We start from the raw sequence: 11,875 nt of genomic DNA, 5'->3' as shown, positions 1-11,875 counted from the left end.
TCAGCAGATGCTTGCAGCGCCTTTGAGCCACGTCTGAACATTTAACAACAATCTAAACCAGAGTTTAACGCCACCTAACTACCCCAAGGCTTAAAATGGAGGCATCTACTGTGATTTAACCTCGCCAACAACAAGTATCGGTGCTAAAAGACCAGCCGATGTACCAGAAAATGTTATCGTTGGAGCCAAAAAAAAACCTAAAAAAAAAGTGGAAACACACACGGAAGGAATGACAAGCATCATTATCTTTTATCATTCCCATGCACAATGTGCCAGAGAACAGCGGTCTGATTGAAAAGGAGGAGACTCACCGCGGGGTCAGAGTCGTTGGCCGTCACCGTGGTTACAATGGTCCCCTTGACGGCGTTCGGCGCAACCAAGCCACGGTACACTGGCTGGCTGAAGACTGGAGCAAAGTCATTTACGTCCTGCAGCGTAATGAACACAACCAAATGTGCACCATATCAACCACCCGATCTTGATTTCAATGCAAGCTGAGGCAGAGTACCAACAAACTCACTGTGATGGTGACAGTAACGGAGGCCAGGCCTGGAGGCATGCTGCCCTTGCTGTCCAGGACCTGCACAATAAATGAATACGTGGAATTCGAGGCAGTGAGGGCCTCGAAGTCCAGAACTTTGCGAACGGACAACTCTCCCGAGATTGGGTTGACCCTGAAAAGCCGAAGGATCTCCTTATTGGAGCTGTTGGTCCTGATGCGGTAGGTGAGGTTGGAGTCAAGATCAGCATCGATGGCCTACAAAAAAATAACAAAACCGATGACAATATAGTGCACACACACACAACACAGCTCATTAATATTAAAGCTAGACAGCAAACATACTGTATTTCAACATTTTAAAAGCACCTTGAGCTGTAGCATAACAGTATCTTTGGGGCTGTTCTCTGGTAGGTTGACATTGTAGGTTTGCTGGCTGAACACAGGGCTGTTGTCATCCACGTCCAGGACCGTCACCGACAGAGTCAGTCTGGACCGCCGAGGGTCCACAGCGCCGTCCCAGGCCTCCACAATCAGAAAGTAGTGACCCTTTACCTGTGGCGTGAGGGGAAATCAAATTTGAAATATGACACTGTGTGTTGGAGAGGACGGAGTGTCAGGTAATGCACCTCTCTGTCCAGTGGCACTGTTGTTCTGATGGCTCCAGTGGCGTTGATGGAAAAAAAGCGCTGATGGTTAACCAGACGATAATAAATCTGCCCACTCGGACCCAGATCTGGATCGGTGGCCTGGAATACATCAGGACACGGTGTTCAGATAAATACACCATGACGATGAGCAAAGATGCGTTTGTAAAACGTGATGTTGCTTTATGATGAAAGCATGTTTTTACTCTATTGCTCCAGCACATTTTCTATGTGCTTTCGAAGCATTTATAGACTTATATGTGATAGAAAGGAAGTGCTATGACCATTTAGATTTGCGCCTTACACAAGCTGGGGATACCATTTTAACCGCGAGTGACTGCTTGGAGAGGCCGTAGGCGCAAATTGGCAGTCGCATTTCCGTCAGTCTACACCAGGGCAGCTGTGGCAACAAATGTAGCTTACCACTATCACAGTGTGAATGTGGGATGAATGAATGATAGGTTCTCAGTTCTCACTGTAAAGCGCTTTGAGTGTTAAGAAAAGCTTTTTTTTTTAAATGTTAATCCAATATTATTATTACTTGAGTTTTTACAATTCAATACAATGAAACAATATACACAGTATATCCGCTATGTGTGTGTGTATGTGTGTATGTATATATATATATATATATATATATATATATATATATATATATATATATATATATATATATATATTAACCAACAAAGGATGTAACTGTCGAAAGAAACCTGATTTCCCTCTCAACGGGGGGTGCTTACAAACATCAGTTGTCTACCAATCTAAGGTAATACGCAAGGACATTAACATATCCGACACATATGTAGGATTAACCGAGGGAGAATTCAAAACCAGATGGAACAATCACAAGGCTTCTTTCAGGAACAAAAACCTGCGAAATACCACAGAACTCAGCAAACACATTTGGGACCTCAAAGACAATAATGTTGAATATTCAATAACATGGCAAATTCTTGCATCCAGCACACCTTACAATAGTGGTAATAAAAGATGCAACCTATGCTTGAAAGAGAAACTGTTTATTATTTACCGTCCAGACCTGTCATCCCTCAACAAGCGCAGCGAAATTGTAACAACATGCCGCCATAGACGGAAACACCTCCTAGGTAACACATGAGCCAATCACCACGCCCCTAGGCCAGCCTGTACCCACCCACTCTGTGCCCTATATAAACCATGGTATGCGAATGCTCCCATTAAAATCTCCTGATGATTGAGGGTACCCCCCCTCATGAAACAGGCCTGTAGAGATGAAATAGTCTTGTGATTTTTTCCCCACACATACATATATATATATATATATATATATATATATATATATATATATATATAGTACAGGCCAAAAGTTTGGACACACCTTCTCATTCAATGTGTTTTCTTTATTTTCATGACAATCTACAATGTTAATAGGCATGAAAATAGAGAAAACACATTGAAATGAGAAGGTGTGTCCAAACTTTTGGCCTGTACTGTATATATAATTACTATCTTTTACATTATTTTGGGATGAGTTTTTTATTTATCATTTACTTTTAATAATTATTTTTTGTGTGTTCTTGATACATTTTATTGTGTTTTCAACATTCTTTTTTTTTTTCTAATACATTGAATTCAAGTCCGTATCTTTCTATTTTTTTTGTAGATACATTGAGTCACATTGGGTTAAAATATAGCTTAAAAAATAAATGATGGACTTTGCTGGGAGTGCAGAATGCAAACATTGCATGTCAAACCAAGTTAAATCAAACCTGATCCAGATTGCGAATTTGGCTCAATTTAGCAAATCATATTTAGTATGCTCAGACACTTTCATATTCAATTTGTAAACTCATTTTAGATTAAGTTGTTATTAGTAATAATGCCAAAAAGACTGGATTCTCTAGTTCTATTCAGGCTTCTTTTTGTGAATAACTTGTCGTTGTATCAAATTATTTAACCTTACAATGAGTGAATAAATGGAGAATTTAATACATATTTCACCCTTTATAAATTATCTAAAAAAAATACTGTCATATTTTAATAAATTAACAGACAATTTAATAAATTATATTACATTTTAATAAATGAACAATTCAATAAAATATAATTTTAATTAATGCATTTTAGACAATTTAACAAAGTACTTCACGTTTGTATTAGATTAGTTTACAACTAAACTTTATTAAAATAAATGTAATTGAAACTTAATTTGTTCATTTTGGCAAAAAAAAAACAACAGCCCTGCATATCTTGAGAAATGAAGCAACTTTGCATGAGTTCAAACTTTTACAGATAAATCTAGCAAAGCATGTGCGAATGTGATGAATGGTCCGTTATCATTCCCTGTAAAGAATGTTTAAGGTACAGCTGTCCAATCTGTTATATGAATGCAATGGCATCCATAAAGTCCATGCCTTACGTGCCTGCAGTGCGGCGTTAAAACGCTTTTAGAGATCTCGCCCGCCACACCGCCTCTCCCGGCATAGTTACATTCTCAGTTAAAAGGCCACAAACAACAAAAGGATTAATCTCTCTGCTGCCAAAAAGGCTTGTCGTAAAAGCTACGACAGCCTCCAACGTAAACAGAAGCCTCTGGTATTTTGCTAAATAAACAATTTTGCCCGTCACATTTGTGCGATCAACAAATGAGCGCGTGCAGCCAGGTGTTGCGGCAGCATGGAGTCATTTACTACTCTGCATGCTGACAAGCTCCATGACAGCATTGAACTCATACTGCACATTTTTACTGTTCAACGCATGAATCAGTGACAAACCACTTTAGAGGAATAACGTCAACGTTTTAGCCAAGTGTGCAGGCAGCAAAGTGACAGTAAACAATCACGCCGCAGGAAGCCAGCCCTCCAGCTGGGTCAATCAGCGGCTATCTTTTACTGCAGCTAACAAGCGCTGCCGGTGATGTGGCCTAATTGCTTAATCTGCACTATATATATATATATATATATATATATATATATATATATATATATATATATATATATGTATATATACACAGCACAGGCCAAAGGTTTGTACACACCTTTTCATTCAATGCGTGTTCTTTATTTTTGTGACTATTTACATTGTAGATTGTCACCCTAGGCATCAAAACTATGAATGAACACATGTGGAGTTATGTACTTAACTAAAAAACAAACATGTTTTATATTCTAGTTTCTTCAAAATAGCCACCCTTTGCTCTGATTACTGCTTTGCACACTCTTGGCATTCTCTCCATGAGCTTCAAGCACACCTGTGAAGTGAAAACCAGTTCAGGTGACTACCTCTTGAAGCTTATGGAGAGAATGCCAAGAATGTGCAAAAAAGTAATCAGAGCAAAGGGTGGCTATTTAGAAGAAACTAGAATATAAAACGTGTTTTCAGTTATCTCACCTTTTTTTGTTGAGTACATAACTCCACATGTGTTCATTCATAGTTTTGATGCATTCAGTGACAATCTACAATGTAAATAGTCATGAAAATAAAGAAAACACATTGAATGAGAAGGTGTGTCCAAACCTTTGGCCTGTACTATATATATAATATATATGTGGTTAAAGTGTCCGCCCTGAGATCGGTAGTTTGTGAGTTCAAACCCCGGCCAAGTCATACCAAAGGCTATAAAAATGGGACCCATTACCTCCCTGCTTGGCACTCAGCATCAAGGGTTGGAATTGGGGGTTAAATCACCAAAATGATTTCCGGGCGCGGCCACTGCTGCTGCTCACTGCTCCCCTCACCTCCCAGGGGGTGAACATGGGGATGGGTCAATTGCAGAGGACAAATTTCACCACATCAAATAGTGTGTGTGACAATCATTGGGACTTTAACTTTAACTTATGTATATGTATATGTATATATGTATATATATATATATATATATATATATATATATATATATATATATATATATATATATATATATATATATATATATATATATAATTTTTTTTACGCACTAATAATTTAAGTACTGTTTGTCATGTTTTCACTCCTGTATTTATTCATTTATTTTTTTAACTACATATTAATAACACCCTTACAGATTGTGTATACATGTGATGTGGCAGTGCTTGAGCAGAGTAAAACAAAGTATTTGTGACTGGGAAGCTCATATTACGGGTTAATTATTTGTGGCAGCTTTCTCCACGCTTTTTTTCATACCACCGTTGCAACTTGGAACATATCTATTTGTACAAAGCTTAAATTCGGGCAGAAATGTTTTCAAGTGCATCCATTTCCCTCGCGTTGTTGATTTGATAGAATCACCTTAATTGCAACTCGCCACGCTGCTGACATGAACGCGTGTTGCCCCGGGTGATGCAGAGTGTGGCCGAGGCTCAAGTCAAACGGACCCGATCGCTGGCAATACTGTTGAGGATTCTTTTTTCATTGAAAGCAAAGTCCAGGGAAAAAAAAACATTGTACATGGTATTGTACATTGTAATTGGGATTTGTTATATATTGTATATATTATATACAAAATAATATAATATAATGTATCAGTATATATTATATATTGTATATGTAATATGTAAATATTACATATATGTTATATTGCTACTATGGTACATTTTTTGTCTACTTTATACCTGCATTATCCTTTCCAACCTTACCCTTTCCATCCTTTGTAACTGAGCTACTATGTGGAACAATTTCCCTTGTGGATCAATAAAGTTTGTCTAAGTCTATCGGTGTGGCAGCATTGTCTCAAATACTTTGTAAAATATACAGGTATAATTCGTAATACTAGTATACATAGATAGTATACAGCTATCAATTATTTTACTAATGGAGTCGTCTGTTAATTAGCTCCAGTTAATCGAGTAATCGGATAAAACATACTTTGTAGCCTCAGGGAAAATAGTTGAAATATACAAGATGTTTCTGCTCGTCATAACATTCATTATTTTTTTCCATATTAAATCCACGTCATCAAAATTAAAATAGCACTTTTAGCATGTCTGCGTAAAAAAAAAAAAAAAACATAAAAAAAAAAAAAAAACTTCCCCTTGTTCGCTGCCACATCGATCATCGCTCCCACACTCTGCCGCTCTCATGTGCGCTCTATTGCAGCGGTCGTGTGGAAACTAGGTGCACGTATTTAAAGCTTCGGGCACTCCATGCCGTCTGGATTTTATCAATTTATATTATGTTATAGGTGATTATTCGAAGCGGCAAATTATAATCATAGCTTTTCAATAATCAAATTAATTAATTTAGTCAATGAATTGTTGCAGCCCTATGTGTCAGTTTTCCTTAATGTAATTTGGTAGGCATGTTTGAAATAATTAAAACCAAGTTTTATACGAGTACAGTATATATATAATAATAGCCACAGTAGAACCATTTCTGTGGTTCAGATTGCTTTTTTTTCATATTTTCCACCCTCCTCTGCCTTACAGTAGTAGCAGCATCAGCACACCAAGGTCAGGTCCATTCATTCTTCTGGAAATATGTTTAATAAGTAGAGGTGCCGACCTCAGTTTGGAATCAGGCCCGAAGTCGCACCTCGCACAGCCATGCTCTGGGAATTCATGTCATCTCTTTAAGTTGGCGTACAAGGACTGTAATACGAGTGCTTGGAAATAAATACAGCGTGTGTGTATGGCTTTATGTTGTACATTAGGTACACCTAAAAGGAAACTGATGATTTTAATCTGCATTTAAAACACTTCTTTGTGGTCCAGATAATATTGGGTATGCTTGTGTGTACATTTTCCTCCACTATCACTTTTAGAACCCATTTTCTTAAGTTTGCCTGCAAGACGTTTGATTCTGAAGGCTTTCCCAGATCGCAAATGAAACCCCTCCACTGTTTAAATATATATTAAAGTCATCACAGCTATTTTTTTCCTGACATGGTCAAAAATAAACTTCACTAACATTATAAAGATTCACCTGGTCACAACATCAGGTACACCTGCACACTATCAATTTAGACTAGAGATGTCAGATAATATCGGATAAATGCGTTAAAATGTAATATCGAAAATTATCGGTATCGTTTTTTTTATTATTGGTATCGTTTTTGTTTGTTTGTTTTTTAATTAAATCAACATAAAAAACACAAGATACACTTATAATTAGTACACTAACCCAAAAAACCTTCCTCCCCCATTTACACTCATTCACACAAAAGAGTTGTTTCTTTCTGTTATTAATATTCTGGTTCCTACATTATATATCAATATATATCAATACAGTCTGCAAGGGATACAGTCCGTAAGCACACATGATTGTGCGTGCTGCTGGTCCACTAATAGTACTAACATTTAACAGTTAATTTTACTAATTTTCATTAATTACTAGTTTCTATGTAACTGTTTTTATATAGTTTTACTTTCTTTTGTATTCAAGAAAATGTTTTTAAATTATTTATCTTATTTTATTAATTTTTTTTTAAAAGTACCTTATCTTCACCATACCTGGTTGTCCAAATTAGGCATAATAATGTGTCAATTCCACGACTGTATATATCGGTTAATATCGGTATCGACAATTAAAGACTTGGACAATATCGGAACATCGGATATCGGCAAAAAGCCATTATCGGACATCCCTAATTTAGACTAGAAAAAAAGCTGCTTTTAGCAGCATTTGTGTCACTGCATGTCAGTGTTATTATGCCAAGATTAGATGAAAATAATACTTTATCCTGTGTTTTGTGTGTGTCTTGTATTTTCTTATGAAGGGTATTATATTCATATAGCACTTTTCTCTAGTGACTCAAAGCGCTTTACATAGTGAAACTAGAGATGTCCGATAAATGCTTTAAAATGTAATATCGGAAATTATCGGAATCGTTTTTTTTATTATTATTATCGGTATCGTTTTTTTTATTTTTTTTTTTTTTTTTATTAAATCAACATAAAAAACACAAGATACACTTACAATTAGTACACTAACCCAAAAAACCTTCCTCCCCCATTTACACTCATTCACACTCATTCACACAAAAGGGTTGTTTCTTTCTGTTATTAATATTCTGGTTCCTACATTTTCTATCAATATATATCAATACAGTCTGCAAGGGATACAGTCCGTAAGCACACATGATTGTGCATGCTGCTAGTCCACTAATAGTACTAACCTTTAACAGTTAATTTTACTAATTTTCATTAATTACTAGTTTCTATGTAACTGTTTTTATATTGTTTTACTTTCTTTTGTATTCAAGAAAATGTTTTTAATTTATTTATCTTGTTTTTTTTTTGTTTTTTGTTTTTTTAAAAGGACCTTATCTTCACCATACCTGGTTGTCCAAATTATGTATAATAATGTGTTAATTCCACGACTGTATGTATCGGTATCGGTTGATATCGGTATCGGTTGATATCAGTATCGGTAATTAAGATTTGGACAATATCGGAATAACGGATATCGGCAAAAAGCCATTATCGGACATCCCTAAGTGAAACCCAATATCTAAGTTACATTTAAACCAGTGTGGGTGGCACTGGCAGCAGGTGGGTAAAGTGTCTTGCCCAAGGACACAACGGCAGTGACTAGGATGCCGTAAGTGGGAATCGAACCTGGAACCCTCAAGTTGCTGGCACGGCCACTCTACCAACCAAGCTATGCTGCCCCTTATAGCATGAAGCAGGGGGAGGAGCTACCGCCCTGTGGCTGAGAGCTTTATTTAATGTCTAAATAAGTACGTCCACCTCGCTGTGACCTCACAACATAGCGAGCCTGCACAACCTCGCAAACAAAGGCATCCAAACTGCATGCAAGCTCACAACAAAATGCATCAACCTGATGATTTGACACGTTGGCATTGTTTAACAGTAGTATCCAAAATTCTAATGACATTTACAAGTCAGACAAGACGAAATTCATCATAGGTCCTCTTTAGTGTGTTCAGAAGCGTGATTATGTATTTAACATGCATAAAACATATCTCCTGCAAAATTCAGATAGTTTTGCCTCACATTTCCCACCACAACATTACAATATTATGCCGTAAAGCTCATCCATTATGCAAAATGGATGTTTTAGTGATGTTCTAACAGAAATATGTGTCCCTAGAACCTGTTTATGGGGCGGTATAGCTCGGTTGGTAGAGTGGCCGTGCCAGCAACTTGAGGGTTACAGGTTCGATCCCTACTTCCGCCATCCTAGTCACTACCGTTGTGTCCTTGGGCAAGACACTTTACCCACCTGCTCCCAGTGCCACCCACACTGGTTTAAATGTAACTTAGATATTGGGTTTCACTATGTAAAAGCGTTTTGAGTCACTAGAGAAAAGCGCTATATAAATATAATTCATTTATGAGCACCAAGCGTGAGAAAAAAAAATGTATCGTCTCATTTGTATGATCCACTTTTTAGTGAAAGTGTGTTATATATATTATATTATCAGCCGATAAATATCGGTTTCCAAATTATCGGTATCGGTTTCAAAAAGTAAAATGTATGACTTTTAAAAACGCCGCTGAGTACGCGGACGTAAGGAGACGTACAGAGCGCCAATAAACCTTAAAGGCACTGCCTTTGCGTGCCGGCCCAGTCACACAATATCTATGACTTTTCACACACACAACTGAATGCAATGCATACTTGGTCAACAGCAATACAGGTCACACTGAGGGTGGCCGTATAAACAACTTTAACACTGTTACAAATATGCGGCACACTGTGAACCCACACCAAACAAGAATGACAAACACATTTCGGGAGAACATCCGCACCGTAACACAACATAAACACAACAGAATAAATACCCAGAACCCCTTGCAGCACTAACTCTTCCGGGACGCTACAATTTACCCCCCCGCTTCCCCGCCCAACTCAACCTCCTCATGCTCTCTCAGGGAGAGCATGTCCCAAATTCCAAGCTGCTGTTTTGAGGCATGTTAAAAAAAAGTAATGCACTTTGTAAATTCAATAATAAATATGGCAGTGCCATGTTGGCATTTTTTTCCATAACTTGAGTTGATTTATTTTGGAAAACCTTGTTACATTGTTTAATGCATCCAGCGGGGCATCACAACAAAATTAGGCATAATAATGTGTTAATTCCACGACTGTATATATCGGTATCGGTTGGAATCGGTAATTAAGAGTTGGACAATATTGGAATATCGGCAAAAAAGCCATTATTTGACATCTCTACTATTGACGGTGCATGTTTTCATGTCATGAAGGAAAAATCTCCTTCCTTACAGACATGATGAGCTGGTGTGCTATAAAACCTGCAGAAGGGACGCTAATTATGAAGTCATGGACATGTATTATAAAAAAATAAGTACTTTGAATGTACAAGAGCACACTCCTCACATTTCGAGCTAACATCATAGGTGCATGGCTAATTAAGGGAGAGTTTTGCTGCTGTAAAAAGTAGCAGCTGAGTCTAATTACTTAGGAGTACCAGAACTCCTTGTGTGGGAGGAGACATGAGAGGAATAACGTGTCATTCTGACCTTATCTCGTGTGGCACATACACAACTTATGTGCACTTGGAGAACATCATTTTGCCCATTCTACGTGCTAGTTGTGCATTGCAAGCGTGCTGGTTCTTACCTTGACGCGCCCGACGTACGCCTGATCCTGTTCTTCGGTGACAGTAAGGTTCACCGGCAGCGAGGGATCGAACAGCGGGTCGTTGTCGTTAACATCTGTCACCACAATGTTCACCGTGGCGGTGGAGGTCTAAACACACAAACACACACAGATGTGGCGGTACGTTTATGGTCTTGTCAGAAAACATGAATCCTTTACAAATCTCCGTAGTCGTGTTGTATATGGAGATAAATGAATATAAAGTGCCACGGTGCTGTCTGAAGGCCCATTTTGCTTACTAATTGCTGCCACTAAAACCCTCGCGGTCCATTCCCTTTTGTGCCGGCGTGACAGCTGCTCACACTAAAATGAACCGCTTTCACGCCACCACTACTTTGCACGCATCCCTCATTATAAATAAAAAAAATATCATTTTTGTTTAAGGTGCATGGTTGGGAAGAAAATTTGCGTTTTAAGGGGGTGATCAGAAAAGCTGGGCTGAGATGCAGAAGCAAAGAATAAAACACATTTTTAAATCAACTACTACCTAAATGAATACAGCCGTGACTAAAAGGTGACTAAAGGCATGTGTTATTAAAAAAACATTATTTTTGGTAAAAAAAAAATACACAGAGATAAACTGTTAACATTAGATTTTTATTGATTTCATATTTTCATTCTACAAAACCCAAAACCAGTGAAGTTGGCACATTGTGTATATCGTAATTAAAAACAGAATACAATGATTTGCATATCCTTTTCAACCTATATTCAGTTGAATAGACTGCAAAGACAAATGGTAAATGGGTTATAATTGTATAGCGCTTGTCTACCTTCAAGGTACTCAAAGCGCTTTGACACTATTTCCACATTCACCCATTCACACACACATTCACACACTGATGGCGGGAGCTGCCATGCAAGGCGCTAACCACGACCCATCAGGAGCAAGGGTGAAGTGTCTTGCTCAAGGATACAACGGACGTGACTAGGTTGGTAGAAGCTGGGGATCGAACCAAGAACCCTCAGGTTGCTGGCACGGCCACTCTCCCAACCTTGCCACACCGTCCTGGACAAGATACTTAAGGTTCGAACTGGAAAACTTTATTTTTTGCAAATATTAGATAATTTGGAATTTGATGCCTGCAACATGTTTCAAGAAAGCTGGCACAAGTGGCAAAAAAGACTGAGAAAGTTTAGGGAATGCTCATCAAACACTTATTTGGAAAATCCCACAGGTGAACAG

General features: G+C 37.8%; 1 protein-coding gene across 6 annotated transcripts in view; it reads right to left on the bottom strand.

Annotated features, from left to right (window-relative positions):
• LOC133610462 (protocadherin-15-like) overlaps window positions 1-11,875 on the bottom strand; it is a 345,402-nt gene that overhangs the window by 154,315 nt on the left and 179,212 nt on the right. For all 6 annotated transcript variants that reach the window (XR_009815878.1, XR_009815880.1, XR_009815879.1 and 3 more), the window contains 5 exons: window positions 10,651-10,779; window positions 1,129-1,248; window positions 869-1,054; window positions 521-757; window positions 312-428 (listed from right to left, as the gene is read on the bottom strand). Coding sequence is in view for 3 of the 6 variants with exons in the window: in XM_061966744.2 (XP_061822728.1) it covers window positions 312-428; window positions 521-757; window positions 869-1,054; window positions 1,129-1,248; window positions 10,651-10,779 (789 nt within the window). In the remaining 3 variants the exon portion in view is untranslated. The remainder of the gene's footprint in view (window positions 1-311; window positions 429-520; window positions 758-868; window positions 1,055-1,128; window positions 1,249-10,650; window positions 10,780-11,875) is intronic.

The sequence above is a fragment of the Nerophis lumbriciformis genome, linkage group LG11, assembly GCF_033978685.3.
Source record: "Nerophis lumbriciformis linkage group LG11, RoL_Nlum_v2.1, whole genome shotgun sequence".
NCBI classification, from domain to species: domain Eukaryota; kingdom Metazoa; phylum Chordata; class Actinopteri; order Syngnathiformes; family Syngnathidae; genus Nerophis; species Nerophis lumbriciformis.
Note: the sequence above shows the minus strand (reverse complement) of the source record. Positions and strands in the feature narration are given on the sequence as shown.